This window comes from Solanum pennellii, chromosome 3, assembly GCF_001406875.1.
Source record: "Solanum pennellii chromosome 3, SPENNV200".
NCBI lineage: Eukaryota > Viridiplantae > Streptophyta > Magnoliopsida > Solanales > Solanaceae > Solanum > Solanum pennellii.
The window spans coordinates 3247226-3261429 of record NC_028639.1 but is presented as its reverse complement, the minus strand read 5'-3'; the positions used below and the strand labels follow the sequence as shown (position 1 = coordinate 3261429).

The 14204-nt window shown below is 30.2% G+C and overlaps 2 protein-coding genes and 1 non-coding gene across 3 annotated transcripts; 1 reads left to right on the top strand and 2 right to left on the bottom strand.

The window, feature by feature from the left end:
- Positions 1-3183: 3183 nt before the first annotated feature.
- TRNAC-GCA lies at positions 3184-3255 on the bottom strand. The gene has a single exon. It is a non-coding gene; the product is annotated as a tRNA-Cys (tRNA).
- Positions 3256-4991: 1736 nt separating this feature from the next.
- Positions 4992-6110, bottom strand: LOC107013104 (putative glucan endo-1,3-beta-glucosidase GVI). The gene is made up of 2 exons (XM_015213093.2): positions 6056-6110; positions 4992-5963 (listed from the first exon to the last, which is right to left on the bottom strand). Exons 1-2 carry the CDS (start codon positions 6108-6110, stop codon positions 5005-5007), a joined length of 1014 nt encoding a protein of 337 aa, XP_015068579.1. The 3' UTR covers positions 4992-5004.
- A 6684-nt stretch (positions 6111-12794) lies between these two features.
- Positions 12795-13890, top strand: LOC107013103 (putative glucan endo-1,3-beta-glucosidase GVI). The gene is made up of 2 exons (XM_015213092.1): positions 12795-12843; positions 12935-13890. Exons 1-2 carry the CDS (start codon positions 12795-12797, stop codon positions 13888-13890), a joined length of 1005 nt encoding a protein of 334 aa, XP_015068578.1.
- Positions 13891-14204: the final 314 nt, after the last annotated feature.

Below are 14204 nucleotides of genomic sequence, written 5' to 3'. Positions count from 1 at the left end.
TCATAAACCGTCATAATTAATGAATAAGTATAAATTTTGCTATATGTCAGATAATAGTATGGAACATTGACCTCACATTTGCCCTTCAATTGGTCAACAATTTTTGTTTTTAGCCATTAAACTTATGCCTATGGGCCGCGTATAAGTTCTTTAAAAACACTACAGGTGCGTAAACCCCTAAATTAAAGGGACCTCATTCAAAAGAAAATTATAATAGGACATAAAATTGTATGTTTTGTCTTCTAAATGAATTGGCTTTTATTTGTGGGGGTCTAGACCCTTCGAGTGAGCAAAAGAGAGAAGAGGAAAAAAGGTCCGGCAAACCATCATAGTTAGTGAACAAGTGTAAGTTTTATTGTCTGACAATATGAAATATTGACCTCACGTTTTGCCCTTCAAATGAATTAGCTAATAATTTTTGTTTTTAGCAATTAAACTTATGTCCGGTGGCTAGACATAAGTTCTTTAGAAATATAATAGGTACTTAGGCCCTTAAATTTGAGGGACCTCTTTTTTCGAAAAATTTAAAAAAAAAAGAAGCTATAATAGGACATAAAATTGTATGTTTTGTTTTCTAAAATAGATTAACTTTTATTTGTAGGGGTCTAGCTAGATTCTACGAGTAAGCATAAAATAGAGGAGGAAAGAGGTCCTAGTGAACCGTCATAATTAATAACTGAACAAGTGTAAATTTTGTTGTCCGATAGTATAAATATTGATCTTACCTTTTGACCTTCAAATGAGTTGGTTAATAATTTTTATTTTTTGGAAATTTAACTTATGCCTAGTGGTTGCGCATAAGTTCATTAGAAACTGAATTTATATCCTGATATAACTTTTAAACATTACGCTCTGTTAAAAATTTATTTGTAATGGGATAAATAATAAACATCAACAAAAGGCGAAAGTCCAAATGAATGTATCATGACATAATTGATACTGAATACATGTATCTAAACTATATATCTTCTTATTTTTTGAATATATTAGTGCATATATGTTACCAGATACATGTTTTTTTGATATCATATATATCGATGAAGGGTGAATAGAAGAGAACTTAGTTTTTTTTGGCTATGTATATTTAATGATCAGAAATATATAGGATCTGTCAAAATCGTTTTAAGCATGTTTTAATCCTTCATTTATGGGTTTAAGTTATATTAGATCTCATACTGTTCGAAAAATAGCACTTTCAATGCGAGTTTATTAGAGATGCACTGGTCGGATACAACATATCAAAAATTAATCTTGTTTAATTTGTTTTATTAAATAATTATTACCAATAATAGCACACTTAAAATTATTCGCTTTGTAGGGCCACTATTTCGCTTGAGGCGTAAACATGTTTGTTTTTATCAATATAATTTTTTTCGAGAATCATTTTAATGATTTACTTAGATTCGATTTAGATATGTAATTTCAAATTATGTCATGGATCGAATAACGTCACATCCTCTAGATGAAAAAGAAAACATATCTTCCATGATCTTTTCGATAACATGCTCACACTAGATGTCTCCTTGATTTAGTACAAATGGGGTCTTAATGTTTTCTTTTTTTGGTACGATAATAGTAAAAGCTAAGTGGAAACGATTGATTTTCTTCAACTACTTCATGTTACTAAGGTTCCCACCTTACATTTGTTTTAGGTATCTTTCACTTTTCTCAAAATTACTGTTGAATATGTGATCCATATGCTATTATTCGAATTGAATTACGTGGGTAGCTTGGAACAAAATTTGAATCTATTCAACCAATCAATTTGTTTTGTCAATTATTTCTCCGACCACTAGTAGAAGTTTAAGGAAAGAATCACGTGAAAAAAGTTGATGATTCATGAGCACATTTAACTCACTAATCTAACATAGTTTGACTCAAAATTAAAATAGAAAAAATTATGATCTAAAACATGATAGAGTGTAATTATTTGATAATATTTGTTACCTAGTTTTGATAGATAGAATTACTTGATACATATTGTTGAAAGGCGACAGTTATCATAGAAGAAAATTGTCCCATAAAAATAATAATTTTGTTACCTTAAAGTAAATGTCATAACATATGTACGGAGTATAAAATTAACTTTTTACATTTAAAAATGTCATCTTTATTAGAATGAACTTTAAAAGAACTATTCGATACAACCATTCGTTAGATCAAATTTGCATGAGTAATACTTCGAAGAGAATGAGACTAAAATGACTAGGCTTATCTAAGTGTGTGTTTAATTCTATGTGCTTAGATACCTTCATGGCTTGACCTAGTCTTGTTCTAATTCTACTTCTCATTGTAAGTTGAATAGTTGATCACCTCGAGCTTCACAAAGGATCAACAAGTACAAGCTTGGTAAAGTTTTTCCTATTAGTTATGTTAGAATTAGGGGCGTCAAAAATGAATTCAAACACAGGTAACTCAATTGAGCCCAATTCAATTTTTAATTTCAATTCGTTTTATAATTCTTTACTAAGATATGTTCCTATATTAAATAAAGGTATGAAATTATTATATATTTAACATTTTTAGGACTTGTCTATCCATTTGTTACTTTTTGTTAAGAAAAATCTTTACTGAGAATTCAAATTGTGATTATAAAAGTTAAATATCAGTATGTTAAAATTATTGAGATTAATCGGGTCAAATTGGGGGTGGGGGGGGGGGGTCAAGATCCAATCTGTTTTTTAGCCCATTTGAACCAACTCATTTGAGCTCAAAGTAAACTTGGGCGGGTCAAGACCCAACCCGATTTATGTCTCAACCCATTTTATAATATCTCCAATTTCAACCCAACCCATCCATTTGACTAGACTCGTTAATTCCTACCTATTAAAGAAAGAAAAAAAGGAAAACAAAGAAACCACTCTATAATAAGTAATTGCTTAGCATAGCGTATCATTGGTGATGTAGAATATGTCAAAGTATTTTACCTTAGTCCTATAATTAGTCAGGACGAATGTCGATGTTTACTTTCTGGATTCATGAGAACTTAATAATTTCTGACTAAATTTTATTTATGTATTAAAATATAATATACATTAAATATTATAGATTTCTAAATGTGAACTTCTTGTATATATTTTAACTTAAAGTTTAGTATAGAAATAAATTCACATATAATAAATTTGGATTAATTATGGACCCTAAGGGCATATTCATAAAATCGAAAAACAAAATTAGAAGAGAAGGGCCCAACCGGGTTCGAACCGGTGACCTCTTGATCTGCAGTCAAATGCTCTACCACTGAGCTATGGACCCTTTGTTGTGTTTAAATAGAAGATTTAGTTTATATCTAAACTTATATTAAGTCAGTAAGTTTTATGATTTGGACGCATGACACCAACTTGCTCTTTATCTTTTGAAGCATTTATCAGGAGTCAGGACTCCTATATTTATCCAATATATATGATTATTTTGTATACTTTGGAAAAAAACGAGGAATCTTCACTATTTACGACACATTTACTATTTACTTTTTCTATCAGATATACAAATATACAAAAGGTAAGTTAATTGTGTTGCCAAGGGATGTTGTGGAGTAAAAATTACTGGATATCCAAATTAATGTTACATGTAGAGATTCGAAGAGGGAATTAATCAAAATTGATCAAGCATCACCACGTTCTATAAAGCTTGGTCTCTGTAGACACATAAATTGTATTGAATCAAATTTATACAAAATTTAAATTAAATTCATGTTTATTTGGGCTGAATAATTAATTTGGACTTTAATAAATAAGTCTATCTTATTTAAATTCAAATTCAAGGTTCATTTCACCTTGAAGTCCAAACTCATGTCACCTGTCACAGCGACTATGTATCCAAGACCAACAAGGCGGTGTCACGTGTCCAAATGAAGTGTTAGTCCCAGTCAAGTGCAAGAATCAATCACAACATGCCAAGTGTCAAAATGACATCCTTTGGCCAATCATATGCAACGTTGTCCACCCCCTACAACTATAAATAGGGGATGGACATGACATTCTAGAGGGATGAAGAAAGCTATTCAACAAGCATTCGGCAAATTGGAGAAAGCTACAACATCAACCTCATAGCTCTTCGAAAGAGTGTTCAACAGAGTTCTTTCCGGAGATCAACTTGAAATGACGAAGCGTTTTCTATGTCCCGGGGATCGATAACATCTCATCCAACAATTCCAGAAATACGCCATTAAAGGCCCTCGAATCACGGAGAAACTTAGTAGAGAGAATCAAGAGAACAACGGAATCGTACTCACAACGATTCATTAATAAAATCACATTTTTCTTTTATTTATTTTACTTGTAATCGACTTTCAGCGCATAAGGAAATTTGTTGCGAACAGTCTCTACATTTGCTTGGCTAAATTTTGTGACATAACAAAAACACCCCCTATTAAACACAAACATACTATAAATCAATAAAATGGGACGAAGGACTAAAACATTAGTGTAATTAATTGGTTTAATTTGGAAATAGAGATTGTAACTAGGTATCTATACAATAAAAATACTTTGCTCAATATATAATTCTCAGAGAATGTTAGGACTTAGGAGATATTCACTTGTGTAAATCCACCACAATTGGTAATTTTTCTTTAAAAAAGATATTGTAGGTACTTTATATATAGTTATTAAAAATAATATATTTTTAGTGATATTTGACAATTTTCATAAATGTCCCTAGTAATAATTCCATTAATGAAATTCCTGCCTTTGTCATAATCATAGTAATAATCCCCCATTTAATCTGCCCTTGTCATAATCATTGTGATAACCGCCTATTTAATCAAGAACTTCTAAAAAAACAGAAAAAAATGAATAGAGAAATAGAAAATACATATATTATTGCATGCTTTGCTAATACAAAGTTTCCAAGTACATAAAATTGTAACTAGTGAAAAGTGAAAACACATGCCTTTATTACTTTTGGAGGATCGGTACATCGAAAACATAAGTAAATACAAAGATTACAAACACCAAAGTACTCATAATCCAATTAAGATCTATGCTACATATACTTCATTCATTAATTCTTCATTGGCGTTAAATTGACGTGATACACTTCAATCATATTAGGGTAAAACAAACCAAAATTCTGTTCAGTACCAGCAGGCTTTTGATTCTCATTAAAGAGCGAAAATATATACGTCTCCGTAACTTTTCCAGGCCTTTTAGGAGTCCCTTTCCCAGATGCAACATGTGAAATCAAATTGTTAACATAGGTTTGAGCATTATCAATAGTTGCATAAACATCGCCACCACTCGGCCATCCTGTTTCTGAAATCACAACATCTAAACCTTCTTGTCCAACTTTCTCCAATGCAGCATACAGAGCGTCCACCATTGCATCGAACAAGTTGTTGTATCTTAAATCTCCGTCAATAACATTGTCAGCCGTATTTTTAACAAGTGCATAGTCTAACTGAATATGTTCAGGACTTGAAGCGTACGCAAAATAAGGATACACATCAGCCAATAACGGATACTCTTTTGTAGCTAAAAATTGCGCAATTGGTTGCAAAAATTGAATAGATTCCTCCGTGAACGCCCCTTGCGAAGGGGGATACGAGGTTCCCAATACCTGTAACGACACTGTTGTCGTTACAGGTATATTAAGGTTAAGCGCTTTGAGCGCTGAATCCAAATTTTGTATAGCTCCTAGTACAAAACTAGCTAATTGTCCGGGTATTACTTCATTACCCGCGGAGATATATGCAAAATTTACGGATGAAACATGTGGAACGACGTTAGTAATAACCCAATTTGTCGCAAAATTTAAATCACTTGCAAGTGGTTGCAGATCTTCATTCCTAGTACCAAGAATTACAGAAATTCCAGAACCTTCTAGTGCTTTTAACACGTCCGGGTTCGGATCGAAAATTCGGGTTTTTTGAATGTTTATGGATTTCAATAAATTGATCACCTGTGTTGGTGGTGGCAGATTGTCTCCTAGAAACCCATAGTTCACACCAATTCCTTCAACACCTTTTTTGAAGAAAAAAAAGAATTAGTATATGATTATACATATATTATATATATATATCGACTATTTTTAGTTTAATCAGTTGAAAACATACCGGATCTTAAAGTTACACAAGCAAAGAGAAATAACAAGACGCAAAGACGCTGCATAATTGATATAATATAAATATATTAAGAGCTTTCTAGTTTTGATTGACAAACAATGAGAAATGGTCATATTTATACGTGTGATGTTGTGATGAATTAATATTTGTGTACTAAAACAGTAAATATTTTTAATTATGTGTGAATCCTTGTACTAAAATAACATAAAAATATATATTTTACTATTAAAGGTGGATCTTTATTTAATTATCTTGCCTATTTTTATTTTGGCATGATAAGGTGGATTTTTGTTTTATTTTTTTTGCTAGATTTACTTGTCAAATTTTGATTACATTAAGAAAATAGTAATTGATAGTAGTAAATTTATTATTTATTTTCATTGACTGATAAGATCACAAACATATTTACTAACTATATTTTTTTTACGATATTGATCAAATTCAGCTCGCTAAAAATATAATTCAAGACGTCCATCATTCTAATAATTTAATGTAGGGTTGTCTGCTTTACTTATACAATATTCTTTTCTGGTTATACAAAGTTATAGTTATCAAACAAAAATATGATTTTTCTTTTGCTTTTTTAGTTTAACAAAAATAACAAGTAAAAGTAAAAAAAAATTTAAAAAATTATTTACAAAATAGATCCTAACGGAAGGAATATTTATATATTTTTTACCTCTTTCGCATGAGATGGTGGATCTTTCTAATTTGTTGCCTTATTTAGCAAAAGTATTTAAGTTATAATTATTAGTGCATGCTACAAATAAGGACAGACTATCTATTGGGATTTAAACCAAATTAAGTCATTATTTAAACTAATTCATCAAAATAATATGTTTTTAATTTTTTTTACAAAACTAGTATAAACGTATTTCTGAGTAACGTTTTAGGGTATTTTTATTTTTAAAATTCAACGGACAAAAACTGACGGAGCTGACGACGCTAAATGAATAAACGTACTCCTGAGTAACGTTTTACACCTAAAACGTTAGTCAGAAGTACGTTTATTGAGAATCCAATCACGGTCCACTAAATTCAATCTTGCAAATGTAGAGTCAAATCCTGCAGATTTAAAACGTTACAATGAATAACATTTTACACCTAAAACGTTATTCAGGATAACGTTACTCGTTAATCTTTTGCAATGATGTCGTTAGTGTATAAATTTACCCTTCAGGTGAGTTTTCTAGTGTGAATAATAAGCATTGTGCTCCTATTTTTTGTCAAGTACACAACTAATACAAGATTAGAGAAAGATTGATACCTCCCAATGGTTATAATACGATAAAATTTACAAACTATATGAATGATCAAATAACCAAATAGATAATTAAAAAATTGCAAAATTTATATCTTTTAGCTGATTAGAGGTGGTGGAAGTATAACCCCCCATCTTAGCAAAATTGCTTTCCATAACCACTGGAAAACACAAACCAAGTACAAAATAATTGAAATATGCATGATGTGTTGCTACTGTTCTTATTGATAATTAAAAAGTTTTCTGAGTAATAAAACATGTTGCTACTGGACAACAGTTCTTATAATTGAGACATTAACACAAAATGCAAAGGGACTACAACTTGTAGCTACTCATCTCATCTCATCCACATCCATAAAATCTTATACCACAAATCGCAACATAAAACTCATCTCATACCATAAATATATATAGTTACATAAAATCTTATAGCACCTGCGTAGAGTACATCATTTACTGAACATATGTTTGAATATTGCTAAGACGGGGGGTTATACTTCCATCTCTAATCAGCTAAACACATAAAGATGGGGGTTTTAGGTGTAAAACGTTAAGTAACATTTTAAAATTTCAGGATTTAAGTCTGCATTTGCAAGATTGGATACAGTGGCCCGTAACTGGATTCTCAATAAACGTACTCCTGAGTAACGTTTTAGGTGTAAAACGTTATTCAAGAGTACGTTTATTCATTTGACGTCGTCAACTCCGTCAGTTTCTACCCGTTGAATTTTTAAAATAAAAACACCCTAAAACGTTACTCAGAAATACGTTTATACTAGTTTTGTAAAAAAAATTAAAAACATATTATTTTGGTGAATTGGTTTAAACAATGGCTTAGTTTGGTCAAAAATTCCTATCTATTTTAATATGAGTAGGTAATTACTTAAGAAAAAATTATCTAAATACATAATTTATTTTACTATATTTTTAAAAAAAATTTATCGTTTGAAAAAAATATTATTATTTTTTACAATGTATGGAATCATTACATTGTATGTTGTATCAGTGGGATCGTCAAAGTTGAAAGGAAATAAAAATAAAATGTAATTAAATTTTTAATACTATGAAATTAGTGTGAAATCTACATTGATTATTCCAAATCCATTTATGAGTTATGACCAGTGGGATCTCCAAAGTTGATCTTGGTAATTGACCAGAAGTACAAATTGAATTATTTTATTTTCTCCATTTATTTTTAATCGTTCATATTTGATTTACACATTATTAAAAAATAACAAAGAAAATATTAGTATTTTTATTATATCAATCATACTAATTCCAAGTCATCTTAATGTTGTGAGGCGAATGATTTTTAAAAGAATGAGAAAATAGATATAAAATGGTAAATAGTATAATGCTTGATTTGAAAATTCATACTCCCTCCATTTCATATTAATTGAATTGAGGTGTTTTTTTTTTTTTTAAAAAAAGTATATTTAAGATATGAATTGAACATAATTTTTCATTTTTATCCTTATTAATTATTGTCAAATTTATTGAAGTTATCACATTGAAAATCCCAATGATAGGTAAAATTGGAAGAACACTCTATAAGTAGTTTTGAAAACTGAACAATTAAGTTAATTTGAAAAATGAAAAATGTATCAAAAATTCAATTAATATGAAATGGAGGGAGTATTAGAGACTTGTTAGGAACAAATTCCCCTTTTGTCTGATAAGTTTTTCAAATCTCCATAGTATAATGCGCACCCCACCGAAAAAATATTTATTCTGAGGGACTAAAAAGGGAAACTTACGTAAATATACTATAATAAAAAAATATTTACCATTTATATCAATAACATTTTTTTTCACTTGACCACTTTTAATTCACTTATAATACAAGTTTAATACATATTACAAAGATAAATTTATTATCAAGTATAATACAAGTTTTAATGATGGATAATACATTTATTACACATTTTAATACACTTATAATACAATGTGATAATTTTTTACCAAACTTAACATAATATATTTCAAAAACAATTATAATTCAAATATATTGCATACACAATTCACTTCTAATACATATTACAGATTTATCACAATATTACTATAAATGGTAATAAACAAAAAGTATCACTAAAATCAGTAATTATTTTTAAAAATGTATTTATTCATGTAATTTTTCCAATTAAAAACCAACACAACATATAGCTAAAAGTTAAAAAAAAACGGTTGGCCCAACCCAATTCAACCCTTCATCTAAAAAGGCTTCCAAAACCCTAACCCAATAAGCCTTAAGCGGGTCGAAGATGCCCCATGGGCCAACATTACAATTTTTTAGGAAGAAAATCCATGAGATAGTTATCGAGTAAATTTCATAAATAACAAAGATAATGACATAATAAGGATCTATAGCTATTATTTCGGTAATTGTGCTTTATAATTATAATTTCGTTTAATATGAAGGCTATGGTTTGTATATTTCACTTACATGTTCATATATATCGTTTGTGAATATACAAACAAGGGGAATATATGCAAATGGAGGCTACATTTTGTATATTTTGCTTGTGAATACACAAACATGGTAATTATATACTAATTCTATGTTTATCCGTTTAGGGACGGACTTTTCATAACTTTATTTGTATATTTCGCTTGTCAATATACAAACATGGTAATTTAATATGATCCTTTTCATAAATCGTATACAAATAACTAGGATAAACATATACCAATTCTAAATTTAAACTTTGTAAAATTATAGCCACGAATTAAAAAAATAGTCGAAATTCTAACTACATTACATAATATACTTTTCAATAGTTAGATTTGGGAGGAAGAAAAACTTTTTAATGTTAAACGTAAATAGTTTTTTTTGTTTTTCAAATATGTTAAATTTTTTATGCGTAGTTAATTTTCTTTGAAGAGTTAAAGCTGTCACATTTTCTCCTAGAAAAATTCTAGTTATACTGCAAAGTGCAAATATTGAAAACTTTGATAAAGCATCATTTTTAGTATTTTTGTTGTATACACGCATACTAAATATCCTAAATGAACTTGATATCACCATTAATCTGGCGTCTCGGAGCATTTAAATATTTATGTTAAAAAAATTTCACGAGGACTTTCATAATGAGTTGCGAAGCATTACGAACAATTCCATCATCTTTTTAGCAATATTTTTGCATGTACAAAGTCAACTTTTAGAAATTAAGCGTCTTTCTTGTTTTTCCGTGTGTATTAGCTAATGCGACTGGTGTCTCGGAGCACCCAAAACTTTTTGAAGAAAAACTTTATAAAAATCTCCGTAATGAGTTGGAGAAGCATTACGTATAATCCCACCATTTTTAGGCATATTTTCATATTTACGAGTTAACTTTTAAAAATTACGCGACTTTCTTTGTTTTTCATGTGTAAGCCAATGGATCTGACACCTCAGATAACCCAAAAATAGTTTATAAAAACTTTATGAGGACCTCCGTAATGAGTTGGAGAAACATTATGGACAATCCCACCATTTTTTTCAGGTATATTTTCGCATTTAGAAGCCAATTTTTATGATTTATGCACTTTCTTAATTTTTCGTGTTTATAATGCTCTGTGCCCATAGATCTGACGCCTTGGAGTACCTAAAGTTTTATGAAATAACTTTATAAGGACTTCTGTAATAAGTAAGGGAAGCATTACCTACGGTCCCACCATTTTTATTAGGCATATTTTCATAATAGGTTATTAATACCTTTATCAGCCAAAATTATAATATTTTTTCTATATATTATAGGTTATTTATTAGAATTTATTTGTAAATAAACAGAAAGTTTTATTTTTACTTATTTTTTTTAATAATTAAATTATAAAATTTAATATACATGAAACTACGCCCTCTAGATCCATAAGACTTACGCCTATGTCTCGAGACTTACATCTCGCCTCACGCCATCGCCTTTTAAAATACTGATTGCATGCGTACTCAAGGGCCAGAGGAGGCCAGCCTCATGATGCATAAGGATTGGGGTTTACTATCCTCCGGTCTTAAATGAGCAGAAAATTTCTAGCTCAGCCTCACTCATTAACAGTTTGGGATTGGGTTGGTCTGGTCTTATGGATCAAGTCCATTTTGACGGATATAAATATTATTAGTTGACTTCGAAAAAAGAAAAATTCTATAAAAGATTAAAAAAATTAAAATCATGGGATTAAGGATGGAATTATAGAGCTTAAAGAATGATTAAGAATTTCGATCAAAATAAGTTGAAGTTATTTCGAAAAGAATTAGGTCAAGCGTACAAGGATGAAAAAAATCTACGGAAAGCAAATTTTTAGAATTTCATGGTTTTGGAATGAAGATAAAAATACTTTTTTCATACGAAAAAAATCTAAAGACCAAATTATAGTTGTTTGATGTCAAAGTGGCCAAAACAAAAAAAAAGATTGAGAAAGTATTTCGATTTGGACACTTACAAGTCGCATAGATTTAAAACACGTCATGAATTAATAGAGTAGAAAAAAATTAAATATAGTTTGAAGTGCTTGAAAATTTTAGAGTTAGCATATACTCAATACTAAATGATAATAAAAAGTAAATTGACCAAACTATAATATTTTCTGCATTAATTATAAATATATTTAAGGGAAGTGGGAGTGCTTACTATCATATATCATAAAAAAATAATTAAAAAATAGTGTTAATGTCCATTTCCTCATGGGGGATCACTACCTCGTAAGTTGTTAGCTTTTTCAAAATTTGTCTATTGACCGTTTACGTCTAAAATTAACTTTTCATAAATATAAGGATAAATGCGTAAGTACCCCCTCAATCTATGCCCGAAATTTCAGAGACACACTTATACTATACTAAGGTCCTATTACCCCCTGAACTTATTTTATAAGTAATTTTCTACCCCTTTTAGGCCTACGTGGCACTGGTTTGAAAGAAAAAATTAATCAATATTGGGCCCACAACATAATGCCACGTAGGTCAAAAAGGGTAGAAAATTATTAATAAAATAAGTTCAGGGGTAATAGAATATTAGTATAGTATAAGTGTGTCTTTGAGATTTTGGACATAGGTTGAGGGGGTACTTGTATCCCTAAATATAACTATCTATAAATGTATGAATATATTTACTATTATATGTTATTGTGAATGCAATAAAACAAATTTAATCTATACTTTTGGACATATAGTAAAGAGGACACTAGGAAAATCAATTTTGTATAATGCATTTAATTCTATAATTAACTTTAATTCTATATGGAGTCAGTCCTTATGTGGACATGCATTAAAATTTTATATAAATACTTTCAAGCCCAAAATAGGAAAATATAAATAAGATAAAAATCATCCATCTCATGCCCAAAAAGGCAAAAAGATTAAAAAATACCAACATTATAGGACAAACATTTAAATTAGCAAGAACTCACACATTATAAATACAGACATTCTCCCCTAATGCTTTGTAATCATCTTCACATTAATCCTCAAGAGAGTTCTTAAATCTTAATTAATCAATCATGCAACCAATGTTGTTATTTGTCTTTGCATCTGTACTCTTATTCTATGGTAAGCACTCTTCACTTTTTTAAACTGCGTTAATAACTTTATTTTTTAAGCGCATTATACTGATCTTTTTTTTTTTATTTGGTATAAAAAGGTGTTGAAGGAATTGGATTGAACTATGGATTTTTGGGTAACAATCTACCACCACCAGACCAAGTCATCAACTTCTTGAAATCGAAAAATATACAAAAAATTCGAATTTTCGACCCGAACCCCGACGTGCTAAAAGCACTAGAGAAATCAGCTATTTCAGTAATTCTTGGTACTCGAAATGAAGATTTACAAGCACTTGCAACTGATCCAACATTTGCAACAAATTGGGTACAAAATAACGTTATTCCATATGCTTCTCTTCTCGATTTTACACACATTTCAGTAGGTAATGAAGTGATACCAAGTCCATTAGCAAGTTACGTATTAGGAGCCATGCAAAATCTGGACGCAGCAATCATTGCCTCTGATTATTACATACCCGTTACAACAGCAATCTCTTTACAGGTTTTAGAGACCTCGTATCCTCCTTCGAACGGCACGTTCTCCGAGGAGGCCGCGCAATACCTACAGCCCATTGCACAATTTTTAGCTACAAAATATTATCCTTTATTGATTAACGTCTATCCATACTACGCTTATTCTGGAAATTCTGCTCAAATTCAGTTAGACTATGCGCTTTTTCTAGACACGGCTAGGATTGTGCCTGACGGAGCGTTGCAATACAAAAACTTGTTTGATGCAATGGTTGATTCGCTGTATGCTGCTTTGGAGAAAGTTGGACAGTCTAGTTTAAACGTTGTGGTTGCGGAAACAGGATGGCCAAGTGCTGGAGATGTTTATGCAACTATTGGAAATGCTCAAACTTATGTGAATAATGTGATTTCACATGTTTCATCTGGGCAAGGAACTCCAAAGAGGCCTGGAAAGGCTTTGGAGACGTATATTTTCGCTCTCTTTAACGAGAATCAAAAGTCTGATGGTATAGAACAAAATTTTGGTTTATTTTATCCTGATATGAATGAGGTTTACCATGTCAACTTTAATACCCTAGAATAATTAAATGTGTGTATATATATATAGCCCACTCGATCGAGGAAAATATTGTGTTTTCTTATGTAAATCGGTATAAAAGTTTTGTGGAAAATGATATATGTATGTATTTTCGAGCATATATTATTTGAGCTTCCTAATGTTTTTACCTCATGCTTTGATAACTCTTCTTCGCCTTGCTATTTAATTCATGGAAAAAGGGTCTGATATACCCCTCAACTTTGTCATTAAGAGCTGATATACCCCTTGTTATGAAAGTGGCTCATATATACCCCTACTCGTAAATAAATGGCTCACATATACCCTTTTCCTCTAACGGA